The following is a 22,410-nucleotide window of genomic DNA, read 5'->3' as shown; positions in this document are numbered from 1 at the left end:
CAGTGGGAGGAACCCAGCTGCAAAACAGGCCCTTTGGGGCATCCACCATTGTGGTTTACTGGCAGTAGGTCCGCATTAAACATATATATGGAAGGTGCTGAGTCTTCCAGCCTGATGAACAATGGCGAACTCATTGGCACAGCTCTGAAAAATCCTCCTCCAGCCTCCCTCTGTGTGAAACAGACACAAATCTGAAAGCAGCAGAGGGGGAAAAACCACGAACCAGTTTCTGTCCTTTTTGCTTTTGTGCGGCCATTCTAATGTTAACAGCCATTCATTCTGTTGTTCTTCACCCTCCCCAGCACAGCAAGGCTGGCTGGTGGATTCTTTCCTAATCCAGCTCTAAAGCAGTTTCTCCTGGTGGCTTATCGGTATTTATTATTAGTGAGCAACAGCCACAAGAGGGCAAGAGTCCCCCATCCTGACTGGAGAAATCTCCTGCAGCGACCATGCTGATCTAAGCTCACTTAATTCAATGGGAGTATTTGCATCCATTTCAGTGGCCTTTGGATTAGGTCCTAGAGTTCTTTTACTGTTAAAAAAACCCCCAACAAAACCAGCAAGATGTTTTATATAAACTTAGAAACAAGGTTTTATAAACTGAAAAAAGCCCCTGGCATTGGTACACTTTGGGTTTTGCTGTAACTTGTCACTTGGATGTTAAATGGTCCTTTTTATTTATGACAAGTTTATTTTTTAAATACCCATGTTATGAACCACAGCAACAGAGGGGATGTAATCCAAAACCCTGCAAATTTTGTTGTAAATCTCCTTTGGAAAGCTGTGTCTGGCTGGTGGTATAGCAGGGTTGGCAGTGTTCATTTATGCTCACATGCAAAGTGCCTGTAAGACAGTTTTAGGCCATAACTTAGCAGAGTATGTTGGCGTGTGGTTGGCTATAGGCATGGTACCAGCTCATTGACTACAGTGGATGAATGGATGAAGCCTGAGGTTTGAAATCCTACTTTGGATCCTAGAGGAAAATCCACAGTCCTAATCCCAGACCCCAGCCCAGATGCTGCCTGTGGGGCTCATGTAGCCGGTCACAAAACCACGCAGAAGGGAGTGATGGATGGATTTAATCAGGCCACACCATCCACATCTGGGGAGGGGCATGAGGAGAACTGGATTAAATCTTAGCTTTTCTGTCTGAGTACATCTGAACCCATCTCCAAGCTGTAGCAGAGGTGAGGAGGAGTCTGGGGGTGGAAGAGGAATTGCCATCAGTTCAAGAAAGAAGGAATGAGGAATGTGCCCAAACTCTAACACAAAGATCTCTTAATCAGGGACTGTAGTGAGAGGACAAGGGGTGATGGGTTCAAACTTAAACAGGGGAAGTTTAGATTGGATATAAGGAAGAAGTTCTTTACTGTGAGGGTGCTGAGGTGCTGGCACAGGTTGCCCAGAGAAGTGGTGAATGCTCCATCCCTGGCAGTGTTCAAGGCCAGGTTGGACAGAGTCTTGGGTGATGCAATCTAGTGTGACGTGTCCCTGCCCATGGCAAGGGGTTGGAACTGGATGATCTTAAAGTCCTTTTCAACCCAAAGCATTCTATGATTCCATGATTCTATCATTCTATGATCTGTGTCAAAGCCATTGCTTCAATAAGGTTCTCCTGTAAGCCCTGCCGGCCTCGCCGCTGCCTGATCCCACTGGCCAATATAGGTATGGTGGTCACCAAAAGGAAAGGGTTGGAAACACTGGTTATCCTGGCCACCCTCTAGTTTGTGTTGAGATCATTTCAATCTTCAGGTCTGATAAAACTTACAATAGCACCAAACCCACTTCATTTGTGGACCAAAACAGCTTAGGAGAAAGCTCAGGGACATCTCAGAAGATGATATTAGCATGTCTCCCAGTTTGGAAGTGCAGTTTGCTACCCAATATCAGCAGAGAGTGGAAACTCCTATTTTGAGTAAAACCTCTTGGCATGAGGCCTGCCCTATGAGTTCAGTTTAGAACTAAAGCTAACTGCAGATGCCACAGTCATAGGTCTGTGTTTGCTCTGGCCCAGGAGTTATTCACCCACTGACTTTGTGTTGCAGGAAAGTATTGCCAGTGACAAACACTCAGGATGGAAGGATGCAAGAATGACTTCAGCCTGACATCCAAAGGGAAGAGAAAACAGCGTAAGCCCCAAGAGAGGAAGGCAAGTGCTTCCTTTCTGGCTTGAACATGAGATTTAATGAGGTAAATGTGACTAAGGGTGCTTCATTGGGTATCCTTCAATGGAGACAGCGAGGACAGAAGTGTCAGTCTGAAAGCACAAGTAGATTCTAGTGGGGTAATGTCCTTCTTGTGCTTCCTTCCTTCTCCAAAGAGTTTTAATTCATTAGGTACAAGTAACGAGTTGTCAGGCTATATTCAGTCCTGTTTCTGGTTGCTGCTGTTCTCTCTGTAACAATTTGCAGTTTAAGAATGCAGAGAAAAATAAATGATGTTTCTCATTAGAAGAGAAACCCTGAAATAATGAAATAACTGCCAGAAAAAATGATCTGTGCCTTTGTGCACTTAGACAGAAGACAAGCAATTGCAATTTTGTAGCTGTCAAATATGCTTAGAGTCCTAAATATTAAGTCTTTTTTAAACTATGATTCTTTGGATAGTTCCCTGATTTGTTCCGCAGTCAGACCCAAGAGTTTGAGGCTGAACTATCACGTTCTTCAGACACTCATTTAATCTTATTAAGTCTTTCAGAGATGAAGAATTTATCATGTTGCTTGGTAATGTGTCTTGATGGCGTTTTGCTCTCACCAACAGAAAAATACATCCAGTTTCTGATTTTTAAATGAAGCAAAAAGATAGAAATTGACTCAGTTTCTTCAAAGAGATCTTAGTGGTCTGTAAAGAATGGAAATCCCACTGCTGCAGCATGCTGCTTATCCTGAGCTGTTCTCATGCTGCAGGGTTGGAAACTGCTGGGTAATAGACCAGTTGAGATCTGAAAGAGGCAGCTTCCTTTTGCTTTGGTTATCTTAAAAAGATGACTCTGATTTTATTTTAAATGTGTTTTTTATTCCTGTGGTTCGATTCTTTTGTCTTTGAATAATCCCAGCCATTTACTGAGATCTCTCTTCTAAATTTAGATCAGTGTTACTCGCTTTCATAAGAAGTGCTAATATCCTTTAGGTTAAGAGTAATGAGATGTTAATTTTCAAAACCTGAAAGGAAATTATACCCCTAATTCATCATTTGGAGTAGAATAGCTGGTTTGAAAGGCATCCATAGCTACATTAAACAGAGCTCCAGCCATTTTTTTCCTAAACAAAAATTAACCTCAGTACAAATTAAGATTATATGACTCTAGTTAGATTAATGACAGCAATTAGGCTAATGCATTTCTTAATGCTCCCGTAGTTTATGGGAGAAGGTGGCAGAAGACAAGCAGCAGCAAAGCACTGTAACAACTCCATCTGCATATTGCTTTACTGGCTCTCACGTCTCCAGCATTAACCAGTCCCAGGAGCTGGACCTGTACCCCACTGACAAGTTGCTCACAACCTACTCTTCACCAAAAACCTTAAGAGCAGGGTTTGTTCTGTTGGAGCAAACAGAATTTATCCAAAAGGAACTGGGGATCCTTGGCTGTATAAAACAAAGGTAAGACCACACTGTTAGCTCACTGTGCTGACCAAAAAGCTTCATGTGAAAGGTTAGTTTTGCCATGTCAGTCTTAACATTTCCTTGGCCTTCTCAGTTATTTGCAAGCATTTTCTGCTGGTGTTTCTGAGACTGATAGGGCCATGGCATCTGCCTTCCAAGAATGCCCAGCAGGCTTTGGCAGGCTCTGCCAGAGCTCCCTCTGTAAATCAAGGAAAACAGTAATTCAGCACTGTTTTCCCCAAAGATTATTTACATACTTGGGTTGACAGGAGTTGTCTTTTTAGTATTTATTTATAAAGAATACAGCAAAATGGGCTGGATTTTGTTCGGGACATGATGTTTTACTGTAAGCAAATGGAATAAACGTGGGCATGATCTGGAGACCAAATGGATTTTTCAGTCTCCTTTTAGAAATTGTTAAGAGCTTTAAGAGTTCTCCAGCAGAAGTACAATTTGATTCCTTTATTCTCCATCCATTGCAGTGCTCAAGGCCAGGCTGGACAGAGCCTTGGGTGACATGGTCTGGTGTGAGGTGTCCCTGCCCATGGCAGGGGGTTGGAACTGGATGACCTTAAGGTCCTTTCCAACCCGGATCATTCCATGATTCTATGATTTTCCTTGAATTCCCACTAAAGTCCACCAAATATCACAGTATTGGAACCTCTAAATCTTTGTTGAAGGGGAGAAATCACGTTTGTGTAAATACTTGTGGGGAAGAAAACCCAACTAACGTTGCAAACAGACTTGCAGCCCACATGTCACAAAGTGCACATTTCCCCCAATAATTTATTTGTTCACCAGCAATATTTCATATACATTCAGTTTTGTTCAAGAAGATGACCAGCATGACTGTTCAAACATGTTGCGCAACAAGCAGCGGGCCTTTAAAACCAGCCCATTTTCCATGACATCAGAATACCGTGCTCAGAAAATGCAGTGCCCATTCCAAGAAACACCTTTAAAAACCACTGGCAGCCAAACTTGTACAACATGCAGGCAAAATGCTGCAGCAGACAGAAGGAAAATACAACATTTTTGGAACCAAAGACTGACAAGTGCCTATGACCCTGCTTGCAATAAGGGAACAGGGTGGTTTTCATGCAGAAATTCTCTGAGTGAGCCAAACAAATTTGTGTTTGTTTTTGCTGGCAAAGGTGACAGAAGCAGTGGTGTGGCTGGGACCAGCCTTGCCCGATGCTGAGCTCTGGAGGCTTTCTAAAGCCACTGCACAGGGAGAGGTCTTTTAGCATCTGTTTGGTGACAGAAAGGATGAAGATGACACCAAGACTTCATTATTCTACCCTTTGTCTCTCACAGGCAGGAGTACTGTGCTCCAAGGGTGACTATCATGTCTAACCAGACATTGCCACCAGCATGCTTTTCATCTTTCAGATTCAGATTATATTGCTACATCAGGATTTATTGGGAATTGGACAACTAATACATTTGTGCCAGCCTATGCACAGCTTCACAACAACCCCTTACCTGACACCATGAAACCTCAACAGATTTCAAATGACTGAAGAGACCCTTTGTAAATCTCCCAGCCCCAAAGGAGAGATGGCACAAATGACCCTGTTGGTTCAAGTTATAAAGTAAGTGTACAGATAGGGCTGGGCAGCAAGCGTGTGCAGTGAAGATCTTCAATCTTGCTGGTCTTGCTCAATTTAACGGGTGTTTTTCCAAAGGTTCCAGAGTTCAGGTTTTGTTGCAACAAACGTCCCACGTATTTGAACCTCAGGAGACTGAAAACCTCGGCCACCAGCCTCATGTGACTTTCTTATGAGATTTCCAGCTTTGCTGCTGCTGGTCTTGGCTGGAAGTACCATGAGAAGATTTTTTTCATGGTGTTTCAACACTTTTAGCTTCAAATTCTAGACTTTACTGAGAAGAAAATCTGAGAAGAGCTTTAAGAGTGGGGTGGGTTTCTTATTTAAATTGAAAATAGGATGAGGCTATAGGTTTGCTGCCCATGAGTGCATGCTCTTGGAAATAAATGAGGGTTTGGTTCCAGGGATTTGATTTGTATTCTTCTCTAATTTTAACCTGTTCGGGACATTCTGTACCTTTCTTATGCAGCATTCCTGAGGCAGAATGAAGAACTATTTTCTTCAGCTGAAGTGTTCTTAGTTATTACAGCAGAAAAAAAGATGCTGGTTTAGCAGGTCTTTTACACCTTTCTTGTTTTCTTCTATAGATCCATCAAGGGTGTTGTCTGAGTCCATACTGCTAAAATATGCCCAGAGACATGATTCTTACTTTTACAGGTTTTACTTTGCATCCTGCAAGGTGGCAGGGTCTGGAAATGGGCACTTTGGATTCCAGGTGTACTGATATTACATGATAATATTAATGCATTGTGAATGGGGCCAAATGCAGGGGGGAAACGAAGTGGCTTGTTCTGCCTCACAAAACACAGATGTAGCTCCAACTGCTTTCTTCTTCCACTTTGAGCTCCACATGTATTTACAAGGGTACTGCTTGATTAGCATCCTGGCCATGTATAGATGTGAAGTGTATTTACCCTCTGAGGTTGCTTTCTGCTTCCAGGACTGTGCAAAGCAGCAGTATTGTAAGAACTTCAAGGATCAGGTTTTACTTTGACAATTTTCTGATAATGTTCCAGCTGCAGATATGGGCTTGCAGGAGGGGAGAAACCTCATTCATGCAGAAATAACAGATACAGAAGACTGAAATTCTCTTGACATTGGGGAATTGATACTGAATGAGAGATGAATAAACAGTGATTTCTCATCAATAATCAAGGTATCCTTTCAAGGCCCTACCCTGTAAAAGCTAACCTTATCTCAAGCCATTTCCCTTTGCAAGCCAGCAGGTACTCAGCACAGGAGCTGACACTGAGACATGAGCAAAGGCTTATGTGTTGTTTCAAGAAGCTGCATTCTTACTTGGCAGGCTCAGGAGGAGTTATGTCAAGAGCTGCTTATTTCTAATATTGTACAGAGAATTCCTCCCACTATTTCTTCCAGATGCTGCACAGCTCATTTATTTATTTATTTGGATTAGCTGTATTAAAATATAACATGCTTCCAAATGCTTTCCTCCCAAATTCCCAAAGGATGGCCCTTTCTCATGGGGATGTACATCATTAAGACATTTAACTTGCTTAACTCCCACTGCTCAGAAAGAGGGTAAAGTTCCTGACTCCAGGGTGCCCAGGATCTCATAGAAAGCTTAGAGCACTTGGTATTGAAGGAATCAGAAAAGGAATGTAGCATAACACTGGGCAGGGAGACAGCAAAATGTCTGCAGCTTTTCCAGTGGCTGTGGCACTGATCTGACTAGCAAGCACCTGAGCAAGGAATGATTGAGTCCCTGCTGGACTCAGAACAAGGAAAACAAATGGATGAGTCAAAGTGACCTCTTTGAGCCTTATTTGATGATGCTTCCCTAGTTTTGAATGTTATTAGACCTGCATCTGAGCACAGAGACCTTCCAAACAAACCTGGGATGCATGCAAGTTTCCATTTCAGTTTGTTTGGAGATTTGGGAAGTTGGTTGCACAAAAAAGCAAAGTTCTGCTTGGGCTTTGAGGGGAGGTGGAGTGCATCCACTTGGATCAAGTTTCCCTTGGCAATGGAGTTTACCAAAACCCACAGCACAAAGGGAAACTCAGAGCCACTCCAAGCAGGGCAAGAGCCAAGAGAGTGGTTTTGCTATGCCCTGTGAGCTGAAGTGACTGTTCTTTCCAGACAGGTTGAGGACAAGCAGCCTCGCGGGCATTACAGAAGACCAGTTCCCTACCTGGTGCAGCCCAGGAATGAGGACCTAAGAGGCCACCCAGCTGAAGATGCAAATCCAAAGAGCTGCCTGTTGTCTTCAGCAAGGCGTGCGGGACATCACCAACAGCCTCGCTAAGAAGCAAGACATGGTAGGAAAACATTGTTGTCCACAGTCCCTTAATGTAAGCATTACATTAAGAGACCTGTAATAATAGAGATCTTAAGTAAGCAGAGATCTGTAAACACTGTCCCAAGACCTGAGCCTAACACCCAACCTCAGCTATGCCAGCTGGTGAATTGAGGTTTAGCTTAGGGGTGTGCGTGCAGAATCACAAAATGACTCTAAACTTGGAGCTGTCTGAAAGTATCAGCACGGGCTCTTTGTCGTTTGCTCTTTCTCCCCCACCACACTTAAATCATAGCAGTAGGAACTCTGAAACAGGGGAATACAGTGAAAAATAAAGCCTTTAAATGCCTGGCAAGTGACTTGCAGGGGCCAGACTCTCGGAAGACTGAGGGGTGCTCACCATCCACTGAAGCCATTCACTATCTTTAAGGGGCTTTGTTCAGGCTACCAGCACTCAAAGACATCACTCCTCAAAAGATTTGGTCCTGTTTTACAGTATGTTATTTGTTTCCCCTGTATCCTTTCAATTGTAGCATTTACTTCTACTTCCCAGTTAAAAGAGCAACATCCCATTAGCAGAAACACAAGTTGGCAGCCCGTGCTGCTGGACATGTTGAGTCCTTTAGACGTCCTCCCCGTTTTCACTGAGGGACATGGTGTGTATTTTAATGGTTGGCACTTTACAGTTTTCATGGACGAGGTTCCTTGAAGTGCCTGCACAGCAGCATTCCTGGAGGAAACCTTTACTTTTCACTTTGGCAACAGTACAGTCTTTAGAAACTGCAGTTTTGGCAGGCATGCTTTGCACAGCCGAGAAGATCTTCCATTCACAGACCCCATCCGACTTGGAAATCTTATAGAAGGTTTCCCCTGAGCCAACAGGGATCCGGACCACACCTTTGCCACTTTCTGTGCTTTGGCCAGTGGCATGGTTGAGGTTGAAGCTTGGGGACTGCTTCTTTGTTGCTTGCTTCCTCTGGAGGCACTGTGCTCTCAAGACGTTTTGGAAGGCTTTCTTAAACTCCTGACTGGAGCAGGGATAGATGATGGGGTTGATGCAGCTGTTTAAATAGCCAAGCCAAAATGTTATTTTAAAAAGTGTGTCCGGGGGTTTGATTGCAGGAAAGAAAGAACCTAAAATGGAAAATACAGAGAGTGTTAAGGCAGAGGCAGTGAGAAACTGCAGGTAACCAAAGAAACACTGGGAAAAAATAAATAAGGATCTCTTCTGGCTTGGAAAATTTATGACTCAAAGCCCAATTCCTGCAGGAATAAGTCTTTCAGAATATAGTGTCATACAATTACATGGATGTTCTGTCAGAAATCAGTTCATCTCATTTATTATACAGGCACTGTATTCCCAGTTACAGCCAGAGAGGCAGGCGAGAGGACTGATAACAACTCACAGAGGAAAATTGCTTCCTCTGGGACTCTTTAATTCAAGATTAGCTAGCCAAATAACAGTCATATCTAGGAGGTCATCAAAAGGGGTTGCAAATGGCAAGAAAATCGCACCATTTCAGACACTAAGTGATAACAGCACTTCTAAGACCGGTTTTGCAAAATTAATCTAGAACCAGAGAAAGAGAAGACTATTTCCCATATGCTGTCAAGGGGAAAGGCTGTTTCTTGCCTCCCTTAAAAGAAAGGGGGGGAAAAAAGAAGTGTTTTGGTCATCCCAATGTCAGGATTAGTTTGGGCACAGGAAGAAAAATAATTTCTCAGGAAATACAACTGGCTTTGTTTGGATTTATAGTCAAGTTTATAGTAAGCAGGACTTTTAGCACTGACAAATGCTTGTCTTCCTCCTTTCCCCTGGAAAACGTAAGCATTTGCATGTTGCAAGAAATCCTATGGAAGCTTTGGGCATCGATACATTTATCACCCTCTGCAATGTAACTACATCTCTAAGCAGCTCCTAAGCTTTACAGAGATTGATCTGCTTGTTGGACATCCCCTGACTGAGGAAAAGCTGATAATGCAATCAGAGGGTGTTCTAATTGAATTCTGAGAGCGGCTGAACTTCGCTTCCAATCTTTCTCTTCCCATCTTTGTCAACCAAAGCTCCAGCAAGTGCAGCAAATGCTGTCAAGTGGTAAAAGGCAGCGAGGAATTCCCAGGCTGGTTTTGCTTGTGTGAGAATGTATCAAAATATTGCCTGCACCAGAGACACAAATAGTGCAGCATGATTTATGACTCGCTCATTTTGCTGAACACGGTCTCCCTGTGAAATGTGAAGCCATGTCTGCTTACCATGGCTCTGTGAGTGGAGCTGGTGGGCACAGAGGATATGCTGCTGTCAGGGAAGAAATAGGAGATGTGGTGGGGTGAGAGGTATTTCAATTCTCTCTGGCTTGGGAGAGGTCCCCTAATACCTAGGCCATCTTGTGTAGGGTGGAACAGAGGTCCCTGTAGACCCAGGTATGTGGTGGAGCAGCAGAGAAGTGAGACTGGGTCAGAATACCCCAAGGCAGAGCACAACACACCACAGTTTTTGTCTTGGAAGCTCCTATTCCAACGCCAGTTACAACCTGGGCATCAAGCATGAGTCTCATTCCCCCTGTGATGGCTCTGAGTAGCTAAGTAGAGCAGTTTCACTATTAGTTTCAATATCAACCAGTTCTTAAGACCCAAACTGTTGTGCTGAAGAAAGCGAACGCTGTTTTGCAGTTAAGCACGAGTGAGCAGGCTTAGCCACAAGCTAGACTGTTTTTCACAGCAAATAAATGCTGCTTTCCTTTAGTGAAAAACAACTAAACAACTTTCTCAAAGAACTTTCTGGCTGAAGTCATTGGCAGATGAAAAATAGCAAAAGACTTCTAAATACCCAAATCCTGCTCCTTTTATTCTTTGCTTCCTCATTTAATTGCAGCGTATCCACCACTTTCCCATTCTGTGCTAAGATAAAAGGTGGAACAAATCGCAGTTTAGGGAATCAGCTGTGTGAGGCTGAGTGTAAAAATGGGTAAACAATAACAATTCCTGTTTGCTGCAACTTGTGTCTCACTCAATGGAATGCTAGTGCCTTGCCAACATCTGTTATAAATAGAAAATGGCCAGTGTCAGAGTCTGTCTCTTGCTCTCTTTTTGGGGTGGGGATCTGCATGCTAATTTATTGATGTAACCTTTTTTGGTTCATCAGAGTAGAGAGCTGTTGCCTTGGAACAACACACAGTGAGAAGAAAAGCAAGTAGCTCTAACAGCATAAAACCAAGTAGCTTTAACAGCATAAAACCAAGTAGCTTTAACAGCATACACACGTTGCTATCTGTAGACCCCATCACACACTGTCTTTAACACTTTCTTTCAGTAGTGAGTATGCTGGCCTTTAGGACAGTAGTTTTGCTCTGCTTTGCATTTGGTTGTGATGTTTCACAACATCTGCTAAAGCTCTGTCTGCAGGCTTCGTTACACCTGTGTGTTATCCTATGAATAAACCAGCACAAATGTCAATAGAAAGAAATACTGTCAGTAGGAGGGCTGAGGCTGGAGCTGACAGTCAATGAAAGCAACATGTAACAGAGCTAGAAATAATTTGGAGCTTCTTCTGATTTATGCCGACAGTTTATTCAACTTCCAGAGCAGCGTAAGTCATGATCAGTGTGTCTAAACCTTGAGCTACTGAAATACTGTGTAGGGTGTAAAAAACCTGCATGTTCTCTGAGTCCTTGCTGAATCATGTTCCTCCCCACGGAATACTAGAATGTATTCTTTTCTTCTAGGCTTTCAATATTCAGGGATATTGCTGTCATTATTAATACCAGTGGCTGATGTGTCTGGTAGCAAGTGGGAGTTGTTTTCTAACAGGGCTGCTAAGCCTGGTGACAAAGTGTTTTGTTGAGTGTGCTGAAACTTTGCACCAGGCAAACTCAAGTCTGATTGGTTCAAAGTAGAAACAAAAGACAGGATTTTGGGTTGTTTTTAAGCAATGCCCATAGTTAGCCATGAGATTCAACAATGAAGCAGTGTGGTGAACTCTCTCTTCTTTGAGGTATATGGTGTAAGACTGTTCCCTGTGTAAAGCAACTTTATCCTATTCGCAGGCCTCAATGCCTTCCCCAGCACACTGTCAGGAGTAAGCTGGTAAATAGTGGCAAAACTGATTACAGTTTAGAGGCTTCATCTTCCCTTGCCTCCCTGCAGTCTGTGCTGGAGGAACAGTAAAGAAAACTTCAACTGATCTTTGAATGCCTTTGAATTGTAGATTGTCTAAATGATGCTTGAATCCCTGCTTTGTTTTCAAAAGGCTGAGGACTCTCCAGTGTCAGTATCACAATTCAGTTGCTTGTTATGTGAAAATTAAGTAAACCAAAATACACTGTTAACCTCCTGAGATCTTTTGCTATTAAGTATTTCATCACTCACCCCTGAAAATGTCAGGACTGCATTCCCATCCCTCAGCATTTGTTTTCCTGTTTGTTAACTCAGAGTTTCTTCAGATGTGAGTTCTCCATCTACCTCCTGGTGAGTAAATGCCAATTCAGTCACAAAGATGTAATTTAACTTTGTCATTTGCCAGGAGTTACAGAGCTGCTTGATTATAGGTTGTATAAAACCCAGTACTGATGTCATGTATTGTTTAATTGATGGACAGCAAGGAGGGATTTAGAAGCTGCTGGACAACAGAAACTTGTGTTGTTTAATCTGTATCGTCTCTGTCAGCACCATGGGAATCAGATCCAATACATTTTTGTGCCCCATGAACCCGCAATGTTGTTAGAATCCATCTCTTGCAGCTCTGTTTAGGTTTGCTACTGTTTTTCCCCTTTTGCTGTTGTATGGCCCAAATGTGGTGATTGAGTCAGAGCACAGGAAAAGGCAGGCATGGGCGTATGGCGCATGGGTGAGATCAGGACTGAATCCGTATGTGATGAGAGGCCAGCAATAACCTGGAAAGCAGTCATGCCTGTGAATTCAGAGCTTGCAATGAGTAGTTGCCTGCAATATCTAGAAGTCAACAGCTGGAGACTCCACTCGGGAGATAACAGCAGTGCCTTTTGTTATCAGGGCTTAAAGTGTCATTGGGAATGAGAAGTGCCCATTTTAAACCTTGCACAGAAGTAGCATCGTAGCATCTCTTGCCTCTGACATATAGGAAATACACCTTTGTACTCCCATCAGATTGCAAGCAGTGGTCTGGTTTAGAGGGAAGCAAAGCTTAAAACTCAGGTCCTGGGATCTTCTTACTGGGATCAAGCTAAAGAGCAGCAGCTATTCCAGAGTAATTGCCCCGAAACCCAGAGAATGAAGCACAGAAGTAGTAGCACTGATGTCCTCACAGAGGTTAACACTGTACTGGAGCACCCTGGCTCTCAGGAGGCAATCTGCTCTACAAACATTGATGAATGTGTTACATTCTGTGTTCCCAAGCTCAGTGTTAGCACTGAACTTTATTCCATAAGACTGGCATTCTACACTGCCTTTTGGGTCAAACCAGAAACCACCCTCTGGAAACTGTATTTATATATATTCTTATAAATACATATGTATTGGTTCAGACATTCAACAGCTGCACTCTGTACGTATATGCTCTCCCAGCACGTCTCACCCTGCTGCTCCCTTATGGAAAGTATTTTCTGTGGGAACAAGAAATGGGATCAAAGAACCCTGGAACAGTAGGAAACGCCTCAGGGTTTTGTACAATCAAATCAAGGCAGCAAATGCAGAACAGCGGTTCATAGATGTGAGCAAGGATAAAAGCCTGCATCTGGCAAGGCTTGAACACTTACAAATGTTCCTGTCCCAGGGCCTGGAATATTGTGGGGGGAATATTCAGGGGGAAAATGAGAGTGACTTTGTGAGGGACATCCCTGATCCATAATAAATGGATGTAGAAGGAGAGAGTTTGTTTTAGTTCACAGGGGCCTGAATTCAGACCTCTGGGGCATCAGGAGGGTGAGGGTGTTTGGACTCAGGTGGGAGGTGGAAAGGGCAAGCAACAGGAATGGGTCGGTCTGGGAATGGTGCTCCTAATCCCAGCCCTAATTTATGCTCTGTTTCATATTGTACCACTGACAAGGGATGATATTTCTGGCAAAGAGCAAAGATCTCAGCAAGCAGCTATTTCCAGATTCACTGAGGGCAGCTGCAGATTTAGAAAGCTGATAAAAACCCCTGGGAAGGTAAACTGAGGTTTTGTTACCCATTTAAACCCAAGTAATCACGTTGTTTTACAAATCAGCTCCATTGTCATTGACATTCCAGCTCCCATGCTGTTACTGCATGGAATGATTCTGGATCTCTCATTGCTCACATTTTTAAGATAGTTGATACTCATCCCGAAGCCCTCGCTCTTACAGTCATGCACTTATAGCAAAATCTGAGCTTTCCTTGAAAAAGTAGACCAAAAATCCAACAAGTTCAGAGAACAAAAAGATGAGTCTGCCTCAGCCTGTCCCACCACTTTGTTGGTATGTGGTTGTCGTGATTTTGGGATCCTTGGGGTTAGCAATACAGGAATTATCTTCAGCAAAAACTGAGTCTCTCTCCCTTCTGTCTCCAATTGAAGACAAATCCTGACCTTTGCTGGGTTGGGTTGGAGGCTCCCTTCTCACCTTTCAATCATTCACGAATCCTAAATGGTGCCATGTCATTTAAGAATGAAAAATGACATTCTTGGTTCATTTACTCCAGGGATATGAAAGTGGTGGCTACACAAAGCAGGAATATTCTGAACACGAGGACAAACCTCTGACAGGTGGTGCATGGAGGACAGCCACAGAAGTGAATCATGAAGCACAGCAGAACCGACTCCACTTTCTCTCTCTTGTTTTCAGTGTAAATGGCTATAAATATCACCAATTCCTTCCGTTGCTCTGCTGTGTTATGAGTCAGTGGGACACAACGTTTCAGGACTCGGTAATGGTGGAGAAATGTTGGCCACAGGGATGTCAGTGGGATCTTTGCCATTGGCTTCAGTGTAGCTGAGTTATCAACCTAGACCAGCAAAGCCTTTCCAGTCTGTGTTTATGAAAAAAGCCCCTTGTGATTGGCACAAAAGAGGGAATATCTTGGCTGTTTATCTTCATGGTTTATTTTCTCCTCATTCAATGGCTTAACACACACACTTGTGCTCCAAGACTCAAGGAGTGTAAACATCCTTCTTCTCCTTGACTTGTGCTCCAAAGAATGAGCTGGGGCTTTAGTCTGGGTTTGGTGTATCCCCCCCACCCTTGCTTCTTTTTTCTCTCTGAAATGCTAACATGGGGAATCTACACTTTAGCTCTGAACATTTCCTCCATGGCTGGATTTTGGCCTTGTCTGATATGAAAGCTGAGTTGAGTATTAGGTTGTCACAGCCTTTATTCATTTGATTTTATTATATTAGTATCAGATGAGCAACGTAAAGACAAGGGATTCAGATCCTTGTTTCCCTGAGGATCTGGACAACCCAGCCATGATTATGCTGAGGGAACAACATCTACAACCAGACAGATTTAAGATAGCTCGCCACAGAAAGTGGACAGCAAGCAAAGTTCTTAGTTTGCTTCTGAGGCTTTAAGATCCCAATTGATCCTAAGGTTTTGTTAAGATCCTAGGAGCAGATCTGCTTATCTCTAAAGAGGGAAAGTACATTCTGAAATGAAAAAGTGACTTCTTTGAGGGGAAATCAGCTGTTTTGACACTGTTACGTTACAGAAGCTTTGTAAAGGGTGGGTTTCTGCTCCAGCATGCAGAGAAAAAACAAATCTCAACCTCACTTATTTTCATGCAACAGGATTGTCATTCCCTGGCTTACTCCACAAACCTCAAAGCAAAGTGAAAAGAAGGTGTATTGGACTATTACACTGACTGAAAGCACAGACCCTTTGCCTGGAATGAGACTCCATCCAAGAAGGTAAGAGAAGCATTACTTACACAGATTGCAGCTGGCACCTTTACACACCAATTTTAATTAAGATATTGTCTTGGGGTAGGAATATTCAAGTTTTTTCTCAAGTTATTGGCAGATGCTGTTGGAAATATAGATATCGTGCCTTTATTCCGCTCTTGATATCCTTCTATCACTCCTGCTCTTCCCATACCTACTCCTCAGAAGTTTCTATCCCCTTTTATTACATGCTTTAGCAAACCTGGTGTTTTCTTGTCATAATGTGGTTCTTGTTGGGTAGAGCTGATGTTAATAGATGTGAGGATCTTGAAGATGCTGTGGATCACAGTAACATAAACCTATGTTTCGGGAGCTTTTGTTGTACAGAGTGATGAGCACCTGGCAGTCTATGAAGTGGTTTGTGTAGCATAGTTTGAGAATGTTTGGCTCATGGGCAAGCTTCTTTCAGAGTGGCCTGGCTGATGGGACCATTTATAGGTCTGCCCCATGGCTGTGAAGCTGCAGACCTGGCCTTCTGCACAACAGAGTTCTTGTTGCCCACAGTGCCATATGCAATCATCTCTGGATGAATCGCTGGCTCTGGGTGGGACAGCCTGCCTCAAGGCTTGGTTCTTTCTAAAGAGGTGTTCTTTTGTGGCAATTGTCTGCTTAATAGTTTAAACAAAAGCAGTAAAAATAGGGTTTGAAAAACTATATAGATGCTTTAAAAATAACCCAATAACCCCACAAAGATAGGGGAGCTAACCTCAAGAAAGCTTCCTTATAAGGGATCAAAGAAAGATGCAAAACCACTCTTGAGTCCAGAAAATCTGTGAATCCCAAAGCAAATAATAACAGCTATGTGTGGGCAACTACGTTTGCAGATGAAAAGAAGTGTGTTAAATGCGTCCTCACAAACCCTTTTTGGGTATGTTTCAGACATCTTGGCAACCAGCATTCCAACACGCTGACATCCTGGACAGCATGAGCCAGGCCTTTCAGAGCTCCCTCTTACAAAACATCTACCTCTCATCCTCCAGCACTTCCCAGTATTGACCAACAGGAAAGATTCTGTATTTTGGGGTTTTTCACATGGCAATATTAACAACAGGGTTTTGTGGAGCAACCTGGTAATCCTGGTCAATCCAGTAGAGGTTAATTGATAAAGAACAGCTTTTTATAAGATGAAAGGACAAGAAAATCCCCAGATCTTTCTTTTCATGTTTAGGTAAGGCTGGTTTTCCTTTGTCTTGATTGTGCACATTATTCTGTACTAGCTAAAACTTCCACACAATCTTACTTCATTTTTCCTGTACAGCATAAGCCCTTTCCATAAGAAAACTAAGCAAGTCACACATTTGAGGTTCCATGTTTCCAAGCCTAATATTTAGCAGAGCTGTTGCAGAGCAAACCATGGTGGGATGTGCCACAGACTTCACACTCAGCTGTAGGTGTGGAATTAGGATTCTGCTTTTAAAACCCGAAATGGCGTTAAAGGTGACTGAGCCAGGTTTAATTAAAATCCTAATTACTAGTCTGTATTTCAGCAAAGCAGAACAAATCCCCAACTTCCCTCCGCTTTAGAATTACAACTGCTGCATAAATATTCATGCTCAGCGTGATGGTTGAAGACAGTGTTTGGGTGTATTCATTTGGAATAGGGTATCTCACAGTGTGGATTTCCTGGTAGGAAACTCATTTTTTTTCCTTATAGTGGGAATTATTAGGTGCTGAGCACTCCAGGAGGTCTGGGTCCAAGCTACTTTGACCCTGAATGCATTTATACCTTGACCTTTTATGTATTCATATCACCAGAAGAAATGGTTGCAAACTTAGGTATAAACAGGTATAAACACACACATATCTAAAGATATTGTTCCTATAACAGAGCTGGTTAGAATCACAGTTGGAGTTCTGAGAGAGTGTTTTCTATATGGAAAAAGAGTACTAAATCCTCCCCATTATTTTTAGAATTCTGTGCTTCTCCTCACCAGAAAAGTTTTGTTTCTTTTGAGACTTTCATTTTTACGCTCACTGCTTTGTGAAGGTGCATGTTCTGATTCTGACAGCTTTGCAATAGCGAATGATTCCCTCAGAGCTTTTCCAATCTGTGTTATTGTACACAGGCACAAACACAGCCCTCCCTCCATGGAAGGTGCTGAAAAAGGCAGAGGGCTTTGCTTTACTTACCAAGAGGCATTACTACAAAAAATGGAAGCCAGCAGAGCACGAAGCATCCCACCACTATTCCCAGGGTCTTGGCAGCTTTCTTTTCCCTGGAGAACTTGAGGAGACGCACTGAGAAGTGATGCTTGCTCTTGGGGTTGGATGCTGATCCGCTTGCTTCAGGAGCATTTTTGCGATGGATCCGTAGGGTGACTTCTTCAGAACGAGATCGCTCTGTCTTCAGACCAGAAGTGAGCCCTTTGTTTTCCCTTTTGGCCACTACATACACTCGGCAATACATCACCAAGATAATAGTCAGGGGGAGGTAGAAGGAGCCTAGAGCAGAGAATAACACGTAGCCAGGCTCCTCAGTGATTTGACAGATGGTCTCATCTTCTGGTGCTGGTTCCTTCCAGCCAAAAAGAGGTCCAATCGATATCACCAGGGACAATGCCCAAACACACAGTAATGCCAGGAGACCCCTCTTCTCTGTCACTATACTTGGGTATCTCAGTGGGTAGCTCACCCCGATGTATCTGTCGATCGAGATGATACAGAGGCTCATAATGGAAGCAGTGCAGCACAGGACATCAACAGCTGCCCAGATGTTGCAGAAGATCCTCCCAAAGACCCAGTAGCCCAAAATCTCCATAGTAGCTGAGAAGGGCAGGACGGTGGAAGTCAAGAGGAGGTCAGCTATAGCCAGGTTAATGATATAATAGTGGGTAACACTGTGAAGGTGTCTATGGCAGGCTACAGAGAGAATCACCAGAATATTACCCAAAACCCCAAAAACAATCAGCCCCCCTAGAATAACACCTAATAAAATGGCCTTTGTAACGTTCACAGGCCCCACAGAGTGGGTGCAGTTGGAGCAGTCGGAGGAGTTTCCAGGGAGGAAAGCCATGGTGAGTGGTTGATAACGTTCATACGAGGCTGTTGTATTTCACTCCCTTTTCAGGTAGAAAGAGTGGTGAGATCAGTTCTCAGAAGGTCCCACGAGCAGCGTCTGCTTGGCTTTGCAGGGGGAAAGAGTTTTTAAGAACATCTTAGAAGTGCAGCACCAGGAATGAGAAGGATCCAGAAACATGTTAGAAAATCTACCTTTCTCCCTCAGTTTTTACCATTATAGCACAGTTAATAGCCACCATTTCCAAGTCAAATTGAACTCCTTTTGCATTTTCATTGAGGTGCAGAAGTGAGGCTACACAAAGCTGAGGCTGTTTATCCCACTTTCCAGAATTTTGAGAGAAGAAATATTGGAATGGCAGGTTAAAATCATTTCTGTCTTATTGGGAAGATTCACTACTGAAGTAACATAAATAATCCAAAGGCTCTCAAATTAAAGTTTCAAGAGGGAATCACTGATGCTTTTAATTTCCTTGTGTTAGTCCTAATTCTGCCTTACAATCAGCTTAGGAACCTGGCTAGGTGGAGGCTTCTGCTGCTGTGTTCAGCAATGTTGTTTGAGATACCTGCCACTACCCATCTTCAGGGTGTGAAGCATCAATCAAAGCTTCTCTGTGCTGCAGAGCACTTGTCACTTGAGGTCCTGGGCTGCGAATTAAAGTTTATGTCAGCTTCTGGCTTGCTCTGAAGGGGAGAGTGAAGTTTGCTGTGTCAAGGATGCGGATCATCACCCCCCTGAAGGAGACAAAGACACAAACAATATGATTCCCAGAAGCAGCAGTCGCTTACTGCTATGGTTCCCATATAAGAATAGAGCGGGAGGCTATTTTAGGGAGCCTTCTCAGGCTGGCTCCAGCTAGCTGAACCAACCTTTTTCAGCCCAGTATTGTTGAAGAACAGCTGAGACCAATGTCAATTTTATTGGCTGAATTTTCTCACCACATTCCCAGCAGCAGCCCTTTCTCCTTTAGGGGTAGCAGTCAATCCTAATTATCAGTTCACCTGCAGAGACCGGTTCTAGGAGAGACAGAAACCTGTGGGACACAATTCAAGGCTTACAAACTGTGAAGCAGATTTAGGAGTCCAGAATTTAGTCTACGGTGTCTTTATTAAGTGACTCCTTTCCCCACTGAACTGCTCATTACTGCTGCTAAACTGCCCATTTTAGAGATCTATAGGGAAAAGCAATTCCTGCCGAGCAGAAGATGTTACAAGGAGCAAGTTTCCTACTGAGTGACACGTTTCAGAGTATCTGGAAGCCACGCTCAGCCTTAGCTGACTAAATATGGAGAAAAGGTAGATCAGATGGAAAAGTGAGGATAAGCCTGGGAACTGAGACACTGGGGACACAAAGGGAAAGCCACATGTGTGGGCTGAAAAGCCCTTCTAGATGTGAATATAATATTCCCATCCCAGATATTGACCAGACATGTGAAAAACTACCCCTGAGTAGTCTTAAATCTGAGATAAGGTGAGACTCAAAATGTCCTAATATTCGGTCTTTCAGATGAGTCCCTCAGATGGCACTTTACACAAACAGATCAGCAACAACTGTCACATTGCTGAACCTCAAACCTGAACTTTCCTGTAGGCAAAGGCATTGAAAACTCTGAATCCCTGAAATTCCCAGCTCCCAAGCAGGGCAGATAGGGGAGGAGATATGAAAAGGTATTGCACTGTGGGAATTTGCAGTGAAACAGAATTGGATCTGATGTTCTCTTTCCATCGAGATGGAGCGAACTGAAGGATTATTCCGAGGAAGAAAAGGACAGATTTTACTGAGCACATCAGTGAAAAGTGACTGGAGCATGGAGCATTTCCAACCATTACAACCGTGGTCGTTAGAGAGTTGATGGTGGACTAGAAAATTAAGAAATTATCACATTTGATTTTTAAGCACATGAAGCAAAACTTCCTGGGAAGTCAAGGACATGCAGCAGAAAGCACTGACAGAGATATTCATGCTCAAAACCAACTAGATAATACCCAACCTGTGGCAGATGGTCTGGGGAAGAGCGTGCCCTGGATTCCCGTGCCTGCCCCAGTCCTCACTCACCTCTTTAGTCTCTAGAAGGCAGCACAGCTCCTCTGAGCATCTGGAAATTCACAGCACATCACAGCCAGCTCCTCTCTTCATGCAGGGAGAGGACTCTGTGCCTGGAAATCCATTGCTTTTCTCCTGTTATTTCCCCACTAGCATTTTGATAGCTTACAGTTGCACCCAGTGTTTGGGGGGACTTGACTCCAGCATCCCTCAAGGCATCCCTCCCCTGTTGCAGTGCTCAGCTCCACGCTGTCAAGGAGCAGCAGTAACTTTACTGCTCTGCTGATGTAGCAGGCAGTATCCTTGCCATTACCGTAATCCCCTGCCAGTCCCGTATTGCTCAGAAAGCAAGAGCACTCCATTTCATCACAAGTGGTGATTTAAGTGTTGTTTCCATGCTGATCACCAGTTCCTGCAGGGATCAGAAGGTGGAAGCCAGCTAACAAGCACTTGTTCATAGGCTGACAAGTGATTCTTGTGATGTAAAAGGAGAATTGCTTGCAAGGCAAACTGAGCATGGAGAAAATAAGGAGAGACAAGGCACGCTGACCATACATACTCATGGCATTCCAGCTACTGTGTCATTTGCAGTCTTTGTTTTAGAACAAATGGCCCCATAAGAGGAACTTGCAAGGTGAGGGGGGAGAGAGATGAAAAATCCAACTGATTCTGAGAATCTTTCCAATTGCAGAAACAAGAGGTGATTTGTCAGTGCCCTGCTTCCTTTTCTCCACATTTTCCTGGCACCCGTGCTACTCGCTCTGTAGATGCAACCCTTGGTTTTGAAGGCTGCTTGGAGATTTTGAGCTAAGACTGAGCCCTGCAGAGACCCGAGTGCCAGGTTGTACCACGGCCCTTCCCTAAGTAACAAAGGATGTTGGAAGAGAGTGAAGCCTAGATGAATAAAGGAAGTATTTTGTTACTAAAGACCCTTAAAGACCATGATTCAGCAGACTTATTTTAGACATCTGAGGATGAGGCAACTCTATTTCACTCGATCAATAGGAAAATCAGTCTGAGATGAACTCTGCCCAGGGTTTTGTTTCTGCTGGTACATATGGCCTCTCCATACCAGTGGCTTATTCCATGCTCCTAAATGCACAATAGAATTAATTTATATTCATAGTTTCAGTCATTAACACTGCACTCAAAGTACCAACTCATCTATGAGTAATACCCTTGTTAGAGGACATCATTCTGGAGTGGAGGGAAGCAGAGGTGCCAGACAGGAGGTGGTTTCCCTAAACCTTCATAGAAAAACTAATGCCCCAGAGTGAAAAATTAAACCTGGGGAGGTCTCTGAGTTCAGGCAGTGGAAAGGAACAAGTGTCCTGGATGTGGTCCTTGTTTCTACTGCAACATTTCTGAGTGTATTTTCTCTTAACTGTGAGGTAGAGGAGATGATGCTTTTCTGTCCCTTCTGTTATGTACCTGGACTGTAATGCTTCTGGAGTAGGGCTGTATCATAGCAAGATCCTATGCTTTGTGTTGTAAATTATACTCACTAGCATGAGAAGGTCCTCAAGGGAGGGCTTCAGGCAATGCACATCTGCTGAGCTGTTTCTATGCTTCTGGCCCTTTCTTTGCTCCAATCAGAGCCCTAAATCCTGGCTTTTGGCCAGCATTGTATTTTCATTATTAATATGTCATAAAGAAGTCCATATCCCATTGCTTGCCATTTAATAAAGTGCCATTGTTAATCTGCTTAGCTCAGTGCCAGACCACGCAGACAACCTGTCTGGGATCAGGTGTGAAATAACTTCTCCAATGTGCTCTAGGCTTTGATGTGATTAGTTATTTACCTCTTCAGAAAGAACTGAAAAGTATTGCTTTGAGAAATCATTCCTCAGGGTTTAGCTTCTGCTTGGGTAAGAAAGAAAACCCACCCAAAGGCAAGACACATAAAATGTTGTCTATTAAACTTGGAGCTGGAAGTAGACTCATTCTTTTGTCTTTTAAGATTTGGACAGCCTGAAGGTTATAGCACAGCTGAGTGGAAGATAAATTG

The 22,410-nt window shown here is 43.4% G+C and overlaps 1 protein-coding gene across 1 annotated transcript; it reads right to left on the bottom strand.

Annotated features, from left to right (window-relative positions):
• Positions 1-7,574: 7,574 nt before the first annotated feature.
• On the bottom strand, positions 7,575-20,681 carry ADRA1A (adrenoceptor alpha 1A). Its single transcript, XM_061349719.1, has 3 exons — positions 20,415-20,681; positions 17,474-19,093; positions 7,575-8,607 (listed from the first exon to the last, which is right to left on the bottom strand). Exons 2-3 carry the CDS (start codon positions 18,354-18,356, stop codon positions 8,096-8,098), a joined length of 1,395 nt encoding a protein of 464 aa, XP_061205703.1. The 5' UTR covers positions 18,357-19,093; positions 20,415-20,681; the 3' UTR covers positions 7,575-8,095.
• Between the last annotated feature and the right edge of the window lie 1,729 nt (positions 20,682-22,410).

This window comes from Neopsephotus bourkii, unplaced genomic scaffold, assembly GCF_033783945.1.
Source record: "Neopsephotus bourkii isolate Nb327-2 ecotype Australia unplaced genomic scaffold, CSIRO-AGI_Nbou_v1 NB_457, whole genome shotgun sequence".
Classification (NCBI taxonomy): Eukaryota; Metazoa; Chordata; class Aves; order Psittaciformes; family Psittacidae; genus Neopsephotus; species Neopsephotus bourkii.
Note: the sequence above shows the minus strand (reverse complement) of the source record. Positions and strands in the feature narration are given on the sequence as shown.

What these genes read in the sequence shown, in the direction of transcription:
- ADRA1A (XM_061349719.1), bottom strand. Translation starts at nt 18,356, where the DNA reads ATGGCTTTCCTCCCTGGAAACTCCTCCGACTGCTCCAACTGCACCCAC. An exon ending in TTTTGTAGTAATGCCTCTTG is followed by an intron (nt 8,608 to 17,473) that starts GTAAGTAAAGCA and finishes TTTCCATTTTAG; the next exon opens with GTTCTTTCTTTCCTGCAATC.